Raw genomic sequence first — 23,460 nt, 5'->3', positions numbered from 1 at the left:
GTAATAATAGTAGCATTTTGCAACATTACAGAATAATGCATTTTGTCACTGTGTACAGTTTTCACAGGTCCTAAAATTGGAGGATGCAGCTCAGTGGTGGATATGGAAATAGAATAAGAGAGACGAATGGAGCTGGAACAGAATGACAGATGTGTCTGCTAGAATAAAATGAGGGAGCTGATGTGGATGTGGTCCTCTCAGAGGGTCTGTGCTTTGGACACTTAAGGTTATGAGAGTCTGACTCCAGCAGGCCTTTTTCATCAGTGCAGTGTCCATAGTGCTAACTCGCCACTAGACAGATAATGACAGCAGCCCCTCTGCTGAGCTTTAGGAGGTCAGGATGCTATTCGGCTGCTGCACCCTCTCTGAATGAGATTTGTCGTACTTATAAGGGTATTGGCACTTATGTTTCTTCTTTGTGGGGACAGATGGGATACTTGTTTAAGAACAACTCTGGGCTTAATTAAATCGAAGGATTTAAACTGACTGGCATCTGAGATGAAACTGTCAAACAAGTCAGGATCAGCTGTAATAGATAACAGCATTAATTAGACATCGTTTGATGTAGGTTTTGCCAATCAGATTTGACATCAAGTAACAACCCAACACAGTGCCAAAATTAGTATTTATTGTACAAACAGACAGAATTATTTTCCCTGTTGTCTGCAACCCTACCAGAACAGAGCATTTTAGGCTTTTGACCCAACTTGGTGAACATATTCTATTCTATGAAGTGAAATCAAGCATAGCGTCAGTTCTGGCAGGTCACGTCAGTCAAGCTTGCATCAGCTGACTTCCAGGTGACTCACGCCTACCTATAGAAATACGAAGCCTATCACAGCATCAATATATAAGCTCTTTAGTATTATCAGTAGCTATCGCATTTCTCAGGAGCTTATTACTCTCCTCCTTCCCCAGCTCGTCCTCTTGTCAGTCAGGATTTGGCCTTCTGATTCCCCTGAATCAGGCTATTTCTTAAAAAATATGTACATGTTAAATTATTGACATTAATGATATCTGCACATTTATGATGGTTCTGTTCTGTTACCCTGAGGGGGGTTATTGCTGCTTTCCCTGCTCTTATCCATGCTAGACTGCATGGATGCGCTGGGAGTTCTTGCCCAGAACAGAACCATACCACCAATACAAACTCTATGGTACTATCAATCATATTTGATGATAGTGGTCCTGACAGAACTATATTAGATTCAAGTTAAACATGATTTATGAATGATACCCTAGTCTGCTGATAAATTATTGTGTGTCAAGAAGATATTGAGCACTGTATTAAAAAAAAAAAATCTGTGAAATGTACAGTAAAAAAAAAACAGCAGCTGTGGATGGCAGAACTTTACCAAACTTAAACTTGCTGTAACAAACAAACAAACAAAATAATAATAATTAATTTAACAACAAAAGATGTAACAAAATTTTAAGGTACATAACTGAAACACATAAAAAACACATAAAATGTGAAGTATCACACAGGGAATTCTTGGAATGTCAATTGATGTTTTCACTGGATATTACAGGATGAATTGCTCTTTATCACAAAAAAATTGTACATTTTAGTGATTGTTCCATAGATTTCTAAGTTTTTCAACATATGAGGGAACTTTCATTAATAAAGTAACAAGTTTTTATTGTGGTATGTAACTTTTTTTTTGTTAATTAACAAAATTAACAAAATTTAAATAAGTCAATACAATACTTCTTCCAACAATGTACTTTATACTATAGTAAGCCTGTTATAAGTGTATTTTAGACCTGTCGGGATTGTTTTCACAGGAAATTGCATGTGCATGTCTCGTCATATCCGTAAATAGAGAAAAGTTGCTCCGGCTACTTTGATACATGATGGTGTGGGAGTGGCATAGGTTAGTTGTTACAATGAGTGAGAAAGGTTGATATGGAGCAGCTAAATTTCGAACCTCATCTTACACAGAATGCATGCAGTTTTGTTTTTTAACTGCTAGAGTGCCAAAAGTTACGTAGTGCACTATTAGTGCAGTGGCTTAGTTGTTGAATTGACTTTTCTCTCAATTACTCGTTTCTCATTTTCTTTTTTTTCCCACCTTATGGTCCAACAGTTGAAAATTACCCTAAAAAGATCTAATTTCTCTCAACCGCAATAGCACACCTCTCCTAACACTGTTGATTTTGCTTACTGGATGTGAGCAGACTAATTCAGTTCTATGGTAGGTTTCACACTGACACCCCAGGAATACATTTATGTTGTTTATATGCCGACTATCTGCTCTAACACCCAGCGTCTCCACAAATCAATGCTGTGTTTCCCACTGAGAGGGTAATTGGAAGACAGTGTCCAGTAGGTGCCATTTCCCATGGAGTATGGTGGTGAATTATTCACCAGTCCACACGGTAAACAGTGTGCTCACTCAAGATATTGCTGCTTGACTGTGCGTCTGTGCATTTGAATCAGATGGGTCACGCTAAAGACATTTTTATCCCTTGAGCTGTGTACAGTGGCTTACCGCTTGATCATTTACATAATTAAAGCATTGGCATTGAATCGGGGAGCTTGTGTTTGTGTGGGCTGCCTGGTTGAATGATAATATTTGTGTTGTGATGTTTGGTTTGTGCTCATGAATATGGAAATCTTTCAGGTGTGCTGATCTGAGGTAAACTGATTATTTGTGTAATTGTGTTATTTTGTTGTTTATTGCTGTTGTTTTTCAGTTGGCCCCAGGAGGCTGTTTACCCAGTCTAATGAGAATTGAACTGAAACATAACATCTACATTTTCATATACATTTTCAATTTAATCTCATAGCCTATTGATGCACACAAATCTGTGGTTGTGATTGGGCGGGGTGAGGACAGTGGTTAGGATGTTAAACCTCAGATGTACTTGAATTGGGTTTGATGCTTGTGTTGTCTAGCTCAGTTTCTGCTGTACTACTGATTGACATCACTGGATCTCAGCAGGTTCCTTCAGGGTTCCTCCCATGTGGTTTTGCAGAAGTGAGTTGTAGGCTCAGTTGCTGTGTAGTGTCTCCTGTGGGAACCTGCCATTGAACGGTGTCATTGTTATGTTAGCATTTTTCTGAATGCACTGAACTGAAAATGTTTTGGCTCATCATGTTGTGGATATGCATGTTCTTACAATGATTATATATTAAGTGGTTCAACTTTAGAGTGGTTCAACTTGCTTGAGTACTCAGGAAATTGTTGCTGTGGTTTATGTGATGACAAAGTTGAATTTTCCTCACCATTACTCAATTACTCAGTGTCACATGACCCTTCAGAAATTATTCTAAAATGCTGATTTGGTGCTCAAGAAACATTTTTGTATTTGTGCAGATTAATATTTTGGTAGAAATTGTGATACTTTTTTTTTTTTCAGTATATTTTAAGATCCTGAAAGATCTTAAAAGAACAGCATTTACTTAAAATAGTAGTTTTTTTTTTTTTTAACAAATGTCATCAATTTAATGCACAAAGCTACTTACAACATTTTTCTTATGATAAATTTGTTTCATTACTTAAAAGAGGAGCTGTTTTTACCCGTTCTAAAGGGAAGGGCTTGACGTGAACATTTCAGATGTTAAACAGGAATAAGAATAAGATCCTCAAAAAGTAATTTAATAAGGTGGAATGAAAAATAATTAAATTAAGGAGCCATGGCTTCAGGGTGCCCAAAGGCCAAAATAATAAATAAAACAGACTTATAAATAAAACATGAATAAATAACCTAATTGGGAAACTTCCCTAACTCCCTATAAATAAACAAATGTCAAAATAAATGGCAGGACACCCTTACTCTCCTAAAACGTAAGTCTGATTAGATCACTATAAACAAAAGCATAACGTCGTTACTCAAGCATAATCAAAGAAAGGTTTGGGATCTGTCGACGGAGGAGGAATCCGGAGCTTTCCACGCCACAAGGCCAACGCCCGGATGAGCTTGCCATCTTCGAACAGCGCCACCCTTTAATCAGATTCCTGCACACGCATACAGAAAAAACAACCCACACAAGAACACAGATACCAAGGATCATAACACCCCCACACACAAAAAGAATATTGTTTTAGCAAATAGTTGCAAGTAAACAAAATATTTTTGTTGAACTATCACTTTTTATGCACAATCTATTACCTACCCTTAAACATAAGGTAAAGTCAAGTGAAGTGTGATTGGCATGCAACAAGTTGTAACAAAGTTTAATAGGATTAAATGTAATACTATTTATATCTAATAAAAATCAATTCTAATACAATTTCAATGCTTTTTGTTAAAGGGATAGTTCACCCAAAAATGAAAATGTGATGTTTATCTGCTTACCCCCAGAGCATCCAAGATGTAGGTGTCTTTGTTTCTTCAGTAGAACACAAATGATGATTTTTAACTGCAACCGCTGCCGTCTGTCAGTGGTATAATGCGAGTCAGCGGGAACTTGGACTATAAGAGTAAATAAAACACGACAGACAAATCCAAATTAAACCCTGCGGCTCGTGACGACACATTGATGTCCTTAGACACGAAACGATCGGTTTGTGCGAGAAACCGAACAGTATTTATATCATTTTTTACCTCTAATACACCACTATGTCCAATGGCATTCATCACTCGATTCGTGAGGTCTGATCGCGCTCTGACAGCGGAAGTGATGTCTCGCTCTCATTGAAGTATATGCGCGAGACATCACTGCCGTTGTCAGAGCGCGATCAGACCTCACGAATCGAGTGATGAATGCATGCATTCACATATATTATTAAGATACTTCTTATATGTTGTCAAAGCACAATGCAAGATTCACTCTCATCGTGTGAAACGCTGCATCACTCTTACATCATAACACCCATATCATTATCCTATGAGGGCTGGCCGTTTCCCTTCAAGCAGTGCCAACACATTTATTAGCATTTGTCATCCTGACTTTGAACTTCTATGAATGTCTTTTGAAAGACCATGTATCTATTAGATATTCATGGTGGGATAATGAGGAGCGCAAATTCAGATTTGGTATCAGTTTTTAGATTTGTGTTTTAAAGCTTTGAAGGTGGTAATCTCATACATCACATCTTCGTGGCACCACCGCTGTGGCGGGGGAACAGTGTTTCTTCAGCTCATTTGCATGCCATTTCATCTGAACTACAAAACTAGCTTTTTTGGTTTCTCTCTCGATATCTGCCACTAATATGAAGAGACCCATCTGCAGGCTGACTACATCACCTGTCAGCTAAATTATTCATGGGATCTGTAAAGTGCACTTTTGAAGAGGCTTGTCAAGAGGCGGAGAGAAGTCAAAATGCCCTAATTAGAATTCAGTTGAACCAACACAGAGAAAGGATGTGAACTCGATTGAAAATGTGTAGGAAATTGTCACATGAAACTAGAGTTGGGTATCATTTGAATTGTAGCGATTCCGATTCTTATCGATTCCCACTTTCGATTCCAATATGGAAAAAAAAAAGAATTTTTTTAATTTTATAACAAGTATCTTGTTCCTGACTTAAGTATCCGATTCCAGAATTCCATGTTTCGATTTTCGATTCCCAACCCTGCATGAAATTGCTCATAGAGAAAGACACAACGATATGGTCAGGAAGAGCTGTGTAGTTCTAGTTCTGAAAAGTGGATAATCCTATGCACCGTTAAGTGCGTGTGTGTGTGTGTGTGTGTGTGTGAGTCATATTTCAGGCTATGACTGTACTGGGCCATGTGAGAAGCCTTGGATACAGATTCATCCTTTACTCTGTCTGTAAACACCAGTTTCATGATGCAACTTGAAACGGTACAAAGCATGGTAGACGCCATGCTATATTTAAAACAATACCTCTTTAGTGCCCTTGTTCTCTCTTGTAGTGAGTTATATGTGGTGCGGTATGCACATCTATATGCTTATCTGTTAAGGTCGTAATATAGAGTAAATGACATGACGTTTAATTAATTAATTTATTTTGGATCTAATCATTTATTTGAAAATACATTAAAATGCAATTCATACAATGACTTGAATGAAATCAAATAAAATATTTATATATTTTTTTATATTTTTGTGGGGCATAGTCAAAAATGTCAGGGTGGAACAACTCTCCTGATATCATAATTTATTAATTATTCTTTATTAAAAGAAATTAAGTTCTTGAAAAGTAAACCTTGTTAAATAGTTTGTCACAATCTTATTTCTTAGAAAAAAAAAGTTTTAATAACACTGCTTCAGTGTTAGATATCTGATCATTTGACCCATGACATAGCAAGGTCTGTTATAATTTATAATATTTGCAAAAAAATACTATGTACCATAAAGAATATAGATATTTTTTTTAATAATAATTAAGAGGGAAATATGTTATTACTTTTTACTAGATGGTTACACCATATGACATTTTTAGAGTCATTAATTTTAAACTTGTTTAAAATGGTCATTTTTTTAAAAACCACATGAAAGCACGTGATTACAAAGCATACATTTCTAAGAACTTGGCACGTGTGTTGAAAAGATAGCCTTATGTGCCATTGACCCATTTGCAATCAAGTTCAAGTTCAAATCCTTCATATCCCAGAACCCCTCTCCCATTGATGGATTTGTATATGTTTGCGAATCCTTTGCTCTTCCAGTGTCGTTATTGTTGTAATGGGTTTGCAGTGAGCTCGTGCGAGGGATGAACACAGTGCTGTCACCGATGTTTCCAGATGAATAACTGGGTCAGTTTAAAGACGATGCCTCTTATCGTCTTCATCGTTCATCAGGAGTGCTCAAATGCTCAGCTTTTCAGCAACCAGCCACAGTGAAAAATCCCACTATTCAGCTGCAAGGAAATGAGTGTTTGGTGGTATTTGTCTTTCATGGATTTATATATAGCTGAATTCTGTTCAAATTATGTGTGATCTGTGACGTCATCCATTTATATAGCCTATTCCTATTTTCAAGTGTCAAGATATTTAGTCAATGTTACCAACCTACTGTCAGGACTCAGCACAGCACTGGAGGCCCTCGATTAGGCCGGTCTGAACACACCCACAGAACAAGCACACTGTGCCCTCTTGTGGAAGAAGTCAACTATGAAGTCAAATGGAGGACATTCGCCTTGAAATACAAAAATGACATTAATGTCCTCCACCAGCATCTTTGATCAAAAGCAGCTCTTCTGAGTGATGTTGGAGTGCTTAGTATCTCTTGCAGTGGGGGAGGAGTGTCGGTTTGTACAGTCTCTGCTTATCTTGAGCTGCACAGCTCCTCTTCCTCCAGCTGCTGCTCACTGGAACTCGCTATCACCCAGACAAAGAGGTCCTATTAAAAATGCATCAAGGTGTTTTCTCACTAGACAATGTGGGATATCAATCCAAATACAGGCCGCATGAAAATAATCAGCCTCTGGTCATCAATAATAGATGCGGTGATCCGGCTTCTTCGAGAGGTTTTGTAAATTGCTTTGACAGGATAATGTTAAGCTAAGCCAAATGCTTTATGAACTTGAAAAGAAGGCCTGTGTAAAACAGTCTGAGCATTGTTGGTGGCCACAGAGACAAAATGGTTCACCAGCTGCCTTATGTGATCGTTCTGCAATAGAGTTGAGGACTACATCCTTTTAAGAAATGTCATAGGTCCTTCCAGGGAATAGATATCTCTGAGTGTTTTTTTTTTTTTTTGGCAGCGTGATATGCTTTACTTGTTTAATTTGCGCTGTAAGAAGTTACATATACACTACCCTTAGAAAGTTTGGAGTCAGATTATTTTTTTTGAAAAGTACTTCAGCAAGCAATCATTAAATTGATCAACAGTGCCAGTAAAGATTTTTGCATTGCTACAAAAAAAATCTATTTCAAATAAATTCTGTTCTTTTGATCTTTCTATTCACCAACGAATCCTGAAAAAGAGTAACATATATTAAATGTGCCCAAGAATGCTTTTTCACAAGATGTAATATATGTCTAAGGTGTCCCCTGAATGTGTCTGTGAAGTTTCAGCTCAAAATACCCCATAGATTTTTTTAAATAAATTTTTTTAACTGCCTATTTTGGGGCATCATTAACTATGCACTGATTTTTTTCAGCGTGCCGCCCCTTTAAATCGCGTGCTCCCTGCCACACGAGCTTTCGATTATATTACAGCACATTTACAAAGTTCACACAGCTAATATAACCCTCAAATGGATCTTTACAAGATGTTCGTCATGCATGCTGTATGCATGCTTCGAATTATGTGAGTAAAGTATTTATTTTGATGTTTATATTTGATTCTCTATGAGTTTGAGGCTGTGCTTCATGGCTAACGGCTAATGCTACACTGTTGGAGAGATTTATAAAGAATGAAGTTGTGTTTATGAATTATACAGAATTATACTGCAAGTGTTTAAAAATGAAAATAGCGACGGCTCTTGTCTCCGTGAAATCAGTAAGAAACGATGGTAACTTTAACCTCATTTAATAGTACATTAGCAACATGCTAACGAAACATTTAGATAGACAATTTACAAATATCACTAAAAATATCATGCTATCATGGATCATGTCAGTTATTATTGCTCCATCTGCCATTTTCGCTGTTGTTCTTGCTTACCTAGTCTGATGATTCACCTGTGCACAGATCCAGACATTACTGGCTGCCCTTGTCTAATGCCTTTCATAATGTTGGGAACATGGGCTGGCATATGCAAATATTGGGGCGTAACAGTCGGTGTTATGTTGAGATCTGCGTGTTTTCCAGAAGTCTTTTAAACAAATGAGATTTACATAAGAAAGAGAAAGCAATGGAGTTTGAAACTCAATGTATGTCTTTTCCATGTACTGAACTCTTGTTATTCAACTATGCCAAGGTAAATTCAAATTTTGAATCTAGGGCACCTTTAAATAAAATTGAACATGCATAAGATAATTAATTAAAAAACACTTAAAACTGTTAACTGTGGCCAGTTAAACATTTTGTCAACTTTTATAAATGCATATCATATGTTTCGTTCGATTTCATTTGGCACCTGATGAGGATCAGGTGAACCCACCGATTTTTTTTTAAATACTGTATGTAATCGATTTGGACATTATTTTAAATATGCATTCTATTTTGAAAATATAAAGTTTTGAACATCCCAAATGGTAACCGCTATGACACAAAACCACATTCATAGAGGATAATTATTAACATTAGTTTCTATCTTCTTGTGCATGTATGGCACTTAATCAATTTGGTTAAAGCTGCAGTCCGTAACTTTTTTTTGGTTAAAAATTATCCAAAATCAATTTTTGAGCAAGTACATAACCAGCCAGTGTTCAAAACTATCTCATTATCTTATCTCGATTCACAACGGTAAGCTTGTAATAATGTTTTATAATAAGAGCGACATGGTGGATTTCTGCAGGAAATTTGAGAATGCAGCAGTTCGTCTGTGTCATTACGTCACGTCCGTAAACAGAAAGGAAGGAGTCCAGGCTAGTTGGTTTTATCACGTGAGGACGCTGCTGGTAGCGGATCATTTATAGCCTTTTCTCACAGCAGCTGAAATAATTAAACTTATCATTTTGTTGGTGGATTGTAATCCAGAAAGATCCAAATGACAATCATCAGTGACAACTGGAGATTAATTTTTTTTTTTTTTTGTAAATGTTTTAAATTTCACTGTTAGGTGCTAAAATCATAACCATTATATCATAACAACCAAGTTAAAAATTACACCAAGCTTTACTCACCCTCAAGCCATCCGAGGTGTATATGACTTTCTTCTTTCTGATGAACACAATCAGAGTTATATTAATAAATATCCTGAAGCATGTAAGCTTTATAATGGCAGTGAACGGGACCAATGAATATGAAGCTCAAGAAAGTGCATCCATCATGAATGTACTCCACATGGCTCCGGGGGGTTAATAAAGTCCTTCTGAAGTGAAGTGATGCATTTGTCTAAGAAAAATATCCATATTTAAAAAAAATTATAAAGTAAATTATCTAGCTTCCATCAGATCACCTTTCGTATTCAACTTACGAAAAAAGCGTAACTGACTTTTTTTGTAAGTTGAATATAAAGTGTAGGATGTAGTGTAAGCCTTTACGAGATGCGTTACACTTTCTTCGTAAGTTGAATACGAAAGGTGATCTGGTGGAAGCTAGATATTTTACTTTATAACTTGTTAAATATGGATATTTTTCTTACACAAATGCATCGCTTCGCTTCAGAAGGCCTTTATTAACCCCCTGCAGTCGTGTGGAGTATGTTTATGATGGATGGATGCACTTTCTTGAGCTTCATATTCATTGCCACAGTTCACTGCCATTATAAAGCTTGGATGCTTCAGGATATTTATTAATATTTAATATTTATATTAAATATTAATATTTAATATTTATTAACTCAGATTGTGTTCATCAGAAAGAAGAAAGTCATATAAACTTAGGATGGCTTGAGGCTGAGTAAAGCTTGGGGCAATTTTCATTTTAAAGTGTACTAATCCTTTAAGAAAAATAAACATTATTTATTTCTGATATGGGAAAAACAATAATGAACGGCCTTAGTGATCTGAACATGACACGTAACATGATCCACGTTTGGTCCAATTATTTTGTGCACAAGCACACAATGAATCATTGTGCCTCATACTACTAAAAAAGAGCTAATCGTTCGTGCAGAACCCGTCCGTGTGTAGAATTACTTCTCAAATAGACCCCTGCCACTGACCTCATGAGGTGAGCCAGGATAGTTCTCCACTGTTGGATACACAAACACCCTGTCTGGCAGCTGCAGTTTCCAGTCTTTAATGTTTGAGATGTCCACTCTCCGGCCAATAGCCCTTTCGACCTTAAGGGTCAAGAAGGGCCATTCACCTTACACCACACAAGAGACTTTTCCATTCACCTCGAAACTTAACCTAAGCCAGTGACAGGACTTGTTCCATTTCCAGTTTTAGAGTGCCTAGAGTGTTTTTTGACACGCTTTTCAAGACAAGTTTGATCGTGGCCTTTATTTAATCAGTACGGTAGGAGAGGTTGTGTTCTGTTGCTAATATAGTCACAGCTTAAGTTGTTAGCATGGCCTCAGATGTCTGGTTTTTGAAAACAGTTACTGTAGGACACATTATTTGTTAAAATATGATTTAATATGGCAGTTTCATGAGGTGCCGAAGATGTAAACGGTAACAGTGTTATTCTATGCGTGGTGTCCAGTATGTGAACATGATTTCACCAAGTACAACATCTTTGTTGATCCTGGAACAACATTCCATTCAACCAATCAGATTTGAGGGACCAGTTTAGGTTTACAACAAGGGTTAGGTGCTTCTACATCAGTGTTATTCACCTATAATTTTAGAGATAAGTTATGGAACGAAACATTTGATATGTGTTTATACCATGTGCAGTGATATAGTGAACATGTTTCAAGTCATATCTCTCACAAACTGTGTATTTTAGCATAGCTGGAATGCTCTATTGTCCAGTCAGAAGCCAGTACAGAAACTGTCCATTGCATAATAAGATTTTAGCTACATTTAGTGAAATAAGAGACCATTTTCATTTGTATTGTTCATGCTTATTGTAAACACTGTTAGACTGTTCATTATTTTCAGTATGGAAACTGGCAGACTGTAGCGTGGATTAGAGATCTGAAACAAGAAGTTGTTTTAGAAGCGACCTCATTTAGTAGACTCAATAAGAATCGGCAGTATAAATCTCATCATATTGCATTTTTTTTTCTCTCTTTTTGCTGTGCAGGGATTTTAAACTAATATGGTAGTCTGCCAAAAATCTACTTACTGGGTACTTAACATCTCTGCTCTTGAATCACAAGTGTTGTGCAATTCTGCATTTCTTTGGTCTGCTGTTCAGATGTTATATTTCAGACAGATGTATATGCTTCCGAGCCATTTTCATAAATACCACTTTTGAAGTTTGAAGTCATTCAGTTACTAAAGAAGAACACAAGTCAGTTTTTCAAATAAGACGGTAGCTTTTGCATAGTATTATTATTATTATTTAAAAAAAAAAAAAAAAATCATACAGATCATAGTTGGTAGCATCACAAATAATTTTGCGCAAATACACCATCACAAGTTCAAGTGAGCTGCAATGTCACCACTGGCTTATTATCAGAGTGTTACAGTGGGACTGACAGGAAATTATAGGGAACAGAGGGGGATGATGGAATTGGGATGCATCGCATGCCAGACTCAAACCTGTGTTACCCATATAAGCACCACATTTGAACATACCTGGAGCATGTACTGTACTCTACTGCCACACCAAATGTGATATGTAATGTGCAAAATTGATACTAAACATGTTCTATATATCACATCAGCATAGACCTACTGTTTCCACAGTCAGATTACAGCATAATGTCTGAGTTCTACAAATGGTGACATTATCACCAGTATTGAATGTTAATGTTTTTATTGAGCAGCTACGGTATTATATGGTTATGATTGTATGAATATTACAGTTCGCTATGGTTAGTACACCGTAAATCATGGTAATTGCTTTGTAAGTGTGGTGATGTAGAGATTGAAGTCCTCTGATTTATGTTTGTGCTTGACAGATTTTCTCCTTTTTTCTTTGATTTTTCTCATATTGCTCTTTCCCACTTAGGAAGCTGTGTGGTTGACACACAGTCTGTGAGTAAACGCACTTGTCTTGCGCTTTTGCTTGGTGTATATGCATGTGTACTACTACACCACACACCATAACATAGCAGTCATTTGATAGCAGCTGTCTCGATTTCACCTGATATGGTGATAGCGTATATCTCACATGCAGCGGCCTAGAAAAGATCAAATGATTTGACCTCGGAAGCTTTGTGCTCCCCACACCCCTCTCCTGTTCTCTACGCTCTGCTTCTAGCACAGGGGCTTCCCTATTTTCAGAGTGTCAACATTTTGAGTATGTACAGTAAGTGTAAGTCTGTGATTTGCACAGGCCTATAAGGTTTGGAGTCAGTAAGACGTTTTTTTGTTAATACATTAATTAATAATTAATAATTTATTCAACAAGGACACATTAGGTTTGAGACACAGCCAGATTTTGTCAGATCACTTACAGTTTTACGACATTTTCTGTTTATTTTGTCTCATCCACATGAGTAATGTGGGCAGAAATGAGTTGTGCTCATTGTTGAACAGCTCCGGGATTAATCTGTTCTCTGTAAGTGGTACTGTTCTCAGTGGACCTTCACTAATGATATCCTTTCCCTTTCTTTCTTTTCTTTCTCTCTCCCCCTCCAGGTGGTGTTGGTCTTTGCACTCAGCATCGGAGCTCTGGGAATATACTTCATAGATTCTTCGGAGTGAGTACTATTATGAATGAGCAATTCTCGCCTGAATTATTTATGAGTCAAAGGCCTTAAACACAGATATTAAATAATGCGATCTTTGAAATAAGTAATTTCCTTTGCCACATTTCACTAATGGAACTTTTCATTGATGGGGCACAAAGTAGGGCTTGAAACTCTTAGATAGGGTCAGAATTGAACAAAGGGATCGTTAACCTTCAGAAAATGATTTTTGTACGCCTCAGAAGGCCAAATAAATAATAAATGAGAAATATTTTATTTGATACTTGTGTATGTGAGGTATGCAGTTTATACTTACTACTAAAATGTGATAATGTGATAAATATCATTTTGTGATTATTTTACTTTCTAGAAATATACATTAAAGGGCACCTATAATGCCCCTTTTACAAGATGTAATATAAGTCTCTGGTGTCCCCAGAATGTGTCTGTGAAGTTTCAGCTCAAAATACCCCACAGATCATTTATTATAGCTTGTCAAATTTGCCCCTATTTGGGTGTGAGCGAAAACACGCCGTTTTTGTGTGTGTCCCTTTAAATGCAAATGAGCTGCTGCTCCCGGCCCCCTTTCCAGAAGAGGGCGGAGCTTTAACAACTCGCGCTTCAGTTGCTCAACAACAACAAAGCAGGAGAATCTCACGCAGCTATACACACTAACTAAAGTTAAATACACAATAATATTAAGTAGGTCGAACGGTTGAGCTTGAAGAATGCATTAAATACCACAGTTTATTTTAAAATTAATACACCAGCAGGTCATGATTTCTGTGCCATGCAAACCTCCAATAGTTTATCATTAGGAGTGCAGGGCACAGATGGTAGCAGGGCACACTATAGCCTTAAGGTACTATTTTCCCATATAGATAATGATACGATATTAATGAACTCTGCATTCATTGGTACTGTTAAGGGTGCTATTATATAATTCAGGGTTTTGTTCTCTTTCTTCTGTAATGTTGGAGTTTAAAGACTCAGTATGGTGGGATTATTTTGTCAATGAAAACCAAGCAGGCCAGTTTCCATGGTTACATTAGCAGAGCATCTCTGCCGCCCACCCTTCTCCACTATGCTCCCTAGAGAAAGGTGTGCTGTTAGCTGTTGCCCAGGCAACCAGGTATCATAGTTTTCCTTTTCATCTTTGCTACATATGCACCGGCCAATCTATGCATGCGTTTACATCAGTTGTTTGTGTAGAAATTGAAACTGAATAGATATGAATATGGCAGTGAGTGTGATGTCAGAGATACAGATTGGTGTATTGACACGAAAAAGCCAACACGTGCAGTTTAAATCTAAGCTAAGCACTCAAATGAGCATGTGTGCTGTCTTGAATATAAAGTCTTACATACAGCCTGTGTGTGCCTAGACTGACTGTCACAGCATGCTGAGACATGATGGGAGATTTTAATCCCTATAATGTGCAGATCAGGATGGTAAAGGATGCGGAGGGAGGGGCAAGCCACTGTGTTTATGCATCATTCAGAAAAACGCTGGTCTGGCTCGTCATTTACAATACATGTTTTCATATTACAGCTTAGAGTCAGCAGCTTCCTCATTTGAGTGCATATGTGAGACAGATGATAAACAGATTTAGATGAGGTGAATTCAGGATTCCTGCAGGCCTTATTGTTAGCTAAACAATAAACAATGCTAAAACATTTTTTACTGTTACAAAAACATTGCTTTAACAACCCTTTTCATATAAATAGATAGTTTTACAATAAATACAAAGCCTTTTTTTAAATAGGACATAGGGCTTTCCACAATTGAAATAGTTAACCCTGGGTCATTTTAAACCCTGGGTAAACGGAATCCTGGGTTATCTTGCTTCATGTTTCATATTGCTCATAATTTACCCGGGGATAACAATTAATACTGGTTATTCATAAGATGACGTTTCACATTGTACATTCCTAAACCCTGGTTTAACGTTCTTATTTGCATATTTGTGGTGTCAGTGTCTAGTGGAAATGCAACTGGCCCTGGCATGCACTAGCACGCTCGCCTTTGGCCCGACAGTGGAAACGCGGCTATTGGATAAATGCAACACGTGACCTGTTTACATAGGCTAGCTAGCTCTAGCATTTCGCGTCCTCGTATTGCCGACTGTACTATCGAGTTCATAATGAATGGACATTTCGGACTATAAAGGTAAGAATGAAATGGTCTCTTCTTCACTCAAATTGTCACATTTTCTGTCAGCATTTGACATTTTTCCTCTCAATCGCTGAATTTACTGTTTATATACAATGCGCTGTGTTTCGTACGTGATTGGTTGTCTTTTGCTAAGCATCTAGCTGTAGCATTCTAACACTGCATCGTTTCACACTGTACAAGTTTGGCACCGCAATGCGGGGTTAACACAGCAAAAGTGGTGCTAACCATGCTCCAGAGCAGGGTTTCATAACCATGGGTAAAAAGCGGTGCTAACCCCGATTCTAAAAAAGTGTGAAACGTTCCTTTACCCGGGGTTAAAAGCGGTGTTTAGAACCACTATAACCCGGGGTTAAGCACAGTGTGAAAAACCCTGATGCGTAAACCAAGTTGTCTGCATAAAGCCCTGTTCACACCTGGAGTGATTTCACTGTTCTATCCACAAGTTTCCTACGCCCCATGAGGCCTTGCGTCAAACGTGGGAGCGTCTTCCGGTTCGAAGTAAACAAGCTGGACGTGACACTCATTCATTTAACAGTTGACAGTCATTCAAGATTTAACGATCCAAACTTGCGAACGTTTGTTTTTTACTTAAAGATTTAAGATTCCGGCATCAATATTTGAACAATGTTTTACAATAAAAAAAAATGTTACAGTAATAGTAATGTATTAATTTATGTCGAATGCACATCAATCATGCTAAATCTAACTGATATTTATATTGACATAAAAAGAAAACACAGACCTATTCAGTTGCGCCTGCTTCCATTTATTTGCGATCACAAGAATGCAAAAAACAACTCCACTAAGGCTTTTAAATTCAAAGGCTTACACATTTAGAAATATATTGATAACATACCCTATGTTTACGTCACTTTTCGGAGCATTTCTATTTATTTTCCTCTAAATTATGCGATGATTGCTATCCGAGGATGTTTGAGCGATCTCTCCGTCTATCCTGATCCTTTCAGCCAGAGCAACAGAGGGAGCTCATGAGAAGACAACGGGAGTTATGAGTTATACGAGTTAACCGGAGTGTGTGAATCTGTGAAAGATATGCATTTGTCAGGAATCAACAAAGGCACAGGGAAGAGACAGATAAAACATTAAACCAAATAAATACACGATTATAATCACATCTTCATTCCTCAAGCAGTCTCTGATATTTTCCATAAACGTGTGTATTTATTATCGCAATGGTTAACATAAGTAGCCTTTAGCATCGCATACAGTGGAAACGCGACTGGCTCTGGCACGCACGATAAAAAAGGAGTAAAATATCACATCATAAGGCTTTGGTGCTAGCATCAGTGACGGGAAGTACAGACAGCGGGTTGTTCAAGTATTGCAGGGTCAGGATGCTCTAGTCATGCAGCAGCACTTTTGTGGAAGGTCAGTAAAGTAAAGAGCAATTAAGGCCACGAAAACTGTTTATTGTATTGTGATATTATTAACTAATAATGTAGTAAACTGAGATGTTGTCCCTGAGCACCGTAACGACATCTCTCATAAAGATTTGCAACTTTACAAAGTAAACAATGATCCAAAAAACGCTTAGCCTCTTCGCTAATTAGCACACAAAATACCATTGGTATGCTACTTCCGCCGCCTCACCGGAAGTTGTACCCACGTTCTCTTTTACAGTAGCGCCCCGCAGAAACAGGTGGATATGATTTTTCTGTAACCACATAAATGGATATAATAAAGCATGGAAAAGCAACTGTCTGCAGATTTTGATTTATACATGGATACTAATTATATATTAGCACTGCATCAGTTAAATTAAAACATTTCCCCTGCGTAATGTCTACTATTAGGGACAAGTTTTTTTGAGAAAAGGGAATGATGTTTTGGAAATGTTTGGCAGTATGAGTGAGTTTAATTTTTGATAAATGATTGATAAATCGTACATCTGGTTAATGCACTAAGCAGTAATAACAAAACTCTCCAACAGCAGAATATTGCTTTTTTTGGTGACAAAAAAAAAAACAAATTCTCAGGAGAATTACAATTATATCTTGGTTTTTACCAGAAACATATATTATCTGTAATTGAATTCTCTTAAGATATGTCCAGACCAGAGGTCACGTTAACCAAAAAATTTTCTGAAAAATCTGAAGGCCATCCGTCATTTTGACAGATTACACTGAGGCTGATGTAACTTGTAACTGTAATTCCACCCCAGTCCAGTAGGCAGTGAGTGCGCTCCAGTGTGTCTGCAGAGCGCGAGTTCAATCTCCAGAATAAAATGAAAACGATGCATTTGATTACACACAGGCGAGCACCCAATTTAAGTACATTTTATAATAAAGTTATAATACTTATACTTACATAATTAAGTTTCTAATCCAGTTTTGATTTGAATGGTTTGTTTTGTGGCTGACTATCAAGTTTATGGTCAACGAATGGTTTTTCTCAGGTGTAATGTTATGTGACATTGTTTCCAACTCTGATTGAATTGTTTAAGACGTGATACAGACTTCGGTAAGGTATCTTGCAACATATTTTCTAAAGTAGTAAAGAGGAAGGGATGAACGCGTTCAGTCACAATCCGTGACAACTGTTCAAGATGAAAACTGAGAAGTGACACACGGTCTTTGTACAACTTTCTTTTCATAATATAAATAAATGTATAGCCTAGGCCCATTTGCTTATCTTGTAAGCTCGTGAATAAAAATGAAAATATGGACGAAAAAAGAAACTATTAAACGTCTTATCATTAAAATCTAAAAATTAAAAATGATGGGGAATAATTGATTATGACGGATTTTTTTCCATCCTGTCCGTCAAACGCGACCTCTGGTCCAGACGTGCAGTCTATCATTAATTTTAGAGCGATAACACTAGGAAGTACATGGTATAAAGAGACTAGCTAGGCGGTGTAAAACATTGATTGTGATTAATTTGCCAATCAGTCGACTCATTTGTTACATTGGAATGAGCTGACTGGCTCCAGCCAAGCAGTTCTTTCACAATTTGATTAACAGGTTTGTTGTTGTATGCAGCCAGCAATAGAATATGTATTGAGGACATACGAAACATAAAATATATCATATTCCCTCCAGTATTTCTGCTAAATAAACTGAGGGAAAAATGGAAATAATTAATATATTTGAATCTTTTTATAACATCCTCCTGCCACCTGGTCGAGGACTTCCGCTCTATACTGTTTTGTGTGAACTGGTGGCTCTTCATTTCGGCAAACTGACTGACATCTAAGTCTAAGCTGTCCTGTCACATCTATTGTCCGTGGTCTCAGTCAGGGGATTTTTGCAGACACACGATGTCCTGAATTCTCTAGCATTGCAGTGTGGGTGGATTCCAGATAAAAGAGCCTAACCGAGTGATCTAGATCTGTTATTGGACTGGAGTTGTCAGATTGGACATCTCTCTAATAATTTCTGTAGGGGGGCTGAACAGTGCTACATGAATGATAGTCATATAGACACTTTAGGCTCTTTTAAAATTGTGACAGACAGTGGTGTGACAACTCAAACAGTGTGGCGGTTAACCCATGAGTGAGCAGTTGAGTGATAGAAGTGCTTATCTAGAAGGATGTTTTTCTGGTGTAGGTCTTCAACATTTATCAGGCTTTTTCAGGATCTTTTGGTGGAGATAGAAGATGGAATGCTTTTTGATGCATTTTAAGGTTTAATAATATATTTACCTTATTAGTGTCATCAAAAGTGCTCTCAATGAGCACTCGCTCGATGAAGAGCGTCAAAGATGTCTATTTACAACATGTTTTTGAAGTGTTGATCACTGTAGCCAATCACAGACATATCTGTTGAGTTTGTGAACATAATGGCCAATCAGAGGTGTTTAAGAATCTGCTCAACAGCGCTCAAAATGCTAAGGGGAAATGCTGGTATCGTCACATTTTTAAAATTTCAGTACTTTTGACAACACAAATACTTAAGATTTGCATACTTTGTGATTCTATTTAAATATATACACCATCACAATTTTTTTTTTTTTTTTTATGTTTTTGAAAGGAGTCTCTTATGCTCACCAAGGCTGCATTTATTTGATTAAATATACTGTAAAAAGAGTAATATTGTGAAATTTTATTACAATGTAAAATAACTGTTTCTCTATTTTAATGTATTTTAAAATGTAACTTATTCCTGTAATGCTGAATTTTCAGCAGCCATTACTCCAGTCTTCATTGTCACTTCAATCATTGTAATATTTAATTTCATATTTCATCTCATTCTAAGATTTGCTGTTCAAGAACATTTTTTTATTATTAATAATGTTGAAAATAGTTTATTTGTGGAAACCGTGATACATTTTTTTTTCAGGATTCTTTGATAAATAGGAAGAACAGCGTTTGTTTGAAATATAAATCTTTTGTAACATTATAAATGCCTTTACTATCACTTTTAATCAATTTAATGCATCCTTGCTAAAAAAAAAAAATCTTAAAAAAACCTTACTGACTGAATTTTGAATTGCAGTGTAGATGTACAGAATTTGTGACATTTTTATAATAATATATTGTAACTAGCATTATTGATATACATATTTACATTGCTACATTTTAATTTCATTTGTTAAATTTATTTAATTTTAATATGGTAGGGACAATAAACATTTAGCTGAACTTTAGCCTCTGAACTTTTGGTTGAAGTTAAAAGAATGTATGTTCCAAACCTGTATGACATTCTTCTATGGAACATCCATGCAATGAAAGTCTGTGGAGGCCAGCGTTATTTTGGACCCCAGTGACCTTCATTATATGGACAAATGCAAATATTCTTCAAAATGTTCCACTGAAGAAAGAAAGTCATACAGGTTTAAAATGACATGAAATTGAGACAATGATGAGAAGAATTTTCATTTTTGATTGAACCATCCATTTCACTTTATATTTTCATATATTAGTACCCGAGACCCTGTTTAAGATGGTATAGATAGAAGACATGAACCTATTGGTATGTGTCTGCATATGAGTGTTTTGTTAGTTGCCTGTGTCTTTCCCTCCCGGTTCAGCTCCAGATCAGGTTGTGACAGCAGCGGTGGGTGTTGTGATGTGCTCTTAATGATCTACATCACGCTTGGCTCTAGAGTTACCGCCTGAAGTCCTGGCAGCTGAAACCTCCACTGCTGCTGTCCTCACCAGAGAGAGATGTGTGCAACTTCTCACCCTCTGAGCTCCTCATTTGACCTGCCCTACCACGTGACTCGAGCGTTAATGGTCTCGATAATGGATCATCCGCTGACGACTCTTACGTCTCATTTACGCTGCTAATTATCACAACTGTTCAAGAATGTCTGGAGCAAACCACATGATTTGGCCTCTTGCACATGTAAACAGGGAACAACAGAACGTCGAATGCATCTCTCAAATGTTCGCACAAATAGACAACGTAATCGTCTGTTAAAAAAGCCATCAGTAGACATCTAAAGTGGGACATTTTGAGTGATTCTGAGCTGATGGTTACTCCCTAAGGTAACTCAAAATTTGATGAAGGGTGAAAGCAGCAATTGCAGACAGGAGTGGGAGGGAGGGGTTCTTTTTTCATCGCCTTAGTGCACATGTCGGGCTTTCAGGGGGGCACTTCACTCAATGCTGTGGATGCACAGCTCTCTCTAGTGGCCAACTACCACCCTCCCCTGAGTTTCTCTGGATAATCCTTCTTTTGTGTGAGGAGTCAATTTTCAGGACACTATTTCTTTTGGACAGACTGATCCTCAGTTCAGGAGCGGAGTGTTTTGTTGCATGACTCTGTTGAAAGAAGCCAGTTGTAATAAACCTACTGTATAGCACAATGCCTGGGCCTGTTGCCCTGGCATTATTAGTGGAGTTGGTTGTAGCAAGCACCACCCAGCATCCTAACAACACTGTATCAACCACCAAGCACATCCTAACAACCACCTATCAACATGGTATCAACCACCCATCATTCTTGCAACCACCTAACAATGCCCTGTAAACCACTAGTAGCTACCTAGTAGCAACTAGGGATAGGTGATATGAAAAACGTATGAATGCATATTTGTCATTTTAACTGAACTTAGGACTGGTGGTGGTGCTTCAGACATTGTTGGTCATTCAGTGTTCCTGTAAAAAAAATAAAAATAAATAATAATACTGATAAGATAATAATAATACTACGAATTCTGCTACTAATAACAATAGGTCCGCCACTACAGGACAAGACGGCTGTAGCTTCTGCTTATTCTTAAAGGCTGAATAATTCCAAATGAACTCTCATTATTTTTTATAGGAAAATACAACAAAGAATATCGTTTACATGTAGCACGTCAATTCTCGAGTGAAAAAATGTGTGTACTAGTTTCAGATTGTAGAGGTAGCTCCTCATTTAGCAATAAACTCCTCCTGAGCTTCATGTCTGCCTTTCACCATAGATGTTTTCGCTCTGCACGTGAGCCGCGAATGGATCGCGCACAGAAATGCATCATCAGCAAGGCTTTATCATTATTATCGTGGGAAGACAAATTTTTATTGTGGTGAGAATTTTTACCGGTATAGCGCAAATAATAAGATATTGCCCATCCCTAGTAGCAACCTATCAACCACCCAGAAAACCCTAGCACAACGTTCTATCAGTATCAACCATCCAGAACACCTTAGCAACCACCTTAAAATGGCATATCAATCACCCAAAATAGCATAGCTACCACCTTAAAGGTCCACCAAAGTGTCTTGGAATGCAAACCATTATTCAATGTGTTGACATAATTTCAACTGAAACAGGAAGACAGGGCGGGATATATCGAACAGCCCCGCCCCTTTTTAAAAATGGCCAATAGCATTTTGTTTATATCACAGCTCGTTTCTCCTCCTAATCTCCTCTATATCACTTTAAAATACAGCATTCTGTGCAGAATGCAAATAGGTCCAAACTCGCGCATATGATCCGCTCTGTTTTCTCGTGTCTCTGGACCAGAGCAGATTGCTCACGCTGCAGTGGTTCACGTGACACTAACGTGAAAACGGACTTCATTCGCGTCAATGGAAAGCATATTTACACTGTCTGAATCCTTCCCTATCCACTATATATAGTGCACTATGTGCCATTCACTATGTAGAAACTAGTAAATGTGTGAATAAATGACCAATTTCAGCTGCAGCTTCAGCTTCAGCATCTGTTTATAGTGTAGGAGGGGTGGGACTTCAGATTCTAGAGAGCATTTGATTGGACAGAAGATTTGATGAGAAGCTGAATTGCGCGGTGATGTCCGTGATCCATTTTAGTGGAAGTGAGACACTGTAAGTTTTGAATGATTATATCTCATAAATGCGAATTTTGTCATTGTTTTGGAACACACCTTATTCATAACCTTAAAGCTAACATATTCATACTAAAGGCTAAAAAACTTTTCTTTACATGAAGATCAAGTACAAATGCATCATATAATATTGCTGTGTTGTAGGGTTGTTACAAAACTTCTTAACATTGTAGTTTCATTGTCATATTTTTAACGAGAACAGTCTGTACTTTTCCCCCTAGTCCACAATGACTTTTTTTGGGGACTGAACAATGAAGCAAGAAATATGTAGGGCAACAACAGGGGAAGCTCTCCTTCAAGGGATGCCTTTATTTTTTTCTGTCCCACTTATGACATTTTGGGTGATCAGCGCTCTAGCGCAGTTACATATTGCAATGCCGAAACCTACTAGTACAAGCACTGATAAAGGAGCACAGAGACATGGCTTAATGAATTTATTTATGCAGTAAGATCAGAAAAAACGTCTTGCTTTCTAAACTGGTTATATGAATGGATGCTTCTATATACAGCTCTTAGGCTGAGCTGCACTGACCTGGAAAAGCTTTAGGACACTATACTGTGAAAGGGCAGGGAAATACACGGCCTGTTCACTGAGAAGCCACAGAAATAAATATCCTGGCACTGCATTGCAGGGATGAATAATCCACCCCGTTTAATTCTAGTGCAGCGTCCCTACGCTTTGAAAATCTCCCACACACCAGCAGCTTGTTCTTTATAGAAAGAGAGGAGGAGAAAGAGAGACATTGGCAGGTGATGTTCTCCAAGATTGTGATACATGCCTGTGTCTGATATTTAGTATCAGGCTTCA

At 37.5% G+C, this 23,460-nt stretch overlaps 1 protein-coding gene across 25 annotated transcripts in view; it reads left to right on the top strand.

Annotated features, from left to right (window-relative positions):
• Positions 1 to 23,460, top strand: part of kcnma1a (potassium large conductance calcium-activated channel, subfamily M, alpha member 1a) — a 214,760-nt gene that overhangs the window by 89,506 nt on the left and 101,794 nt on the right. For all 25 annotated transcript variants that reach the window (XM_048204318.1, XM_048204313.1, XM_048204309.1 and 22 more), the window contains exon 3: positions 13,171 to 13,232. In XM_048204318.1, the coding sequence (XP_048060275.1) occupies positions 13,171 to 13,232 (62 nt within the window). The remainder of the gene's footprint in view (positions 1 to 13,170; positions 13,233 to 23,460) is intronic.

Source organism: Megalobrama amblycephala, linkage group LG10, assembly GCF_018812025.1.
Source record: "Megalobrama amblycephala isolate DHTTF-2021 linkage group LG10, ASM1881202v1, whole genome shotgun sequence".
Lineage (NCBI taxonomy): Eukaryota > Metazoa > Chordata > Actinopteri > Cypriniformes > Xenocyprididae > Megalobrama > Megalobrama amblycephala.
The sequence above is the reverse complement of the archived record's forward strand: the minus strand, read 5'-3'. Positions and strand labels throughout refer to the sequence as shown.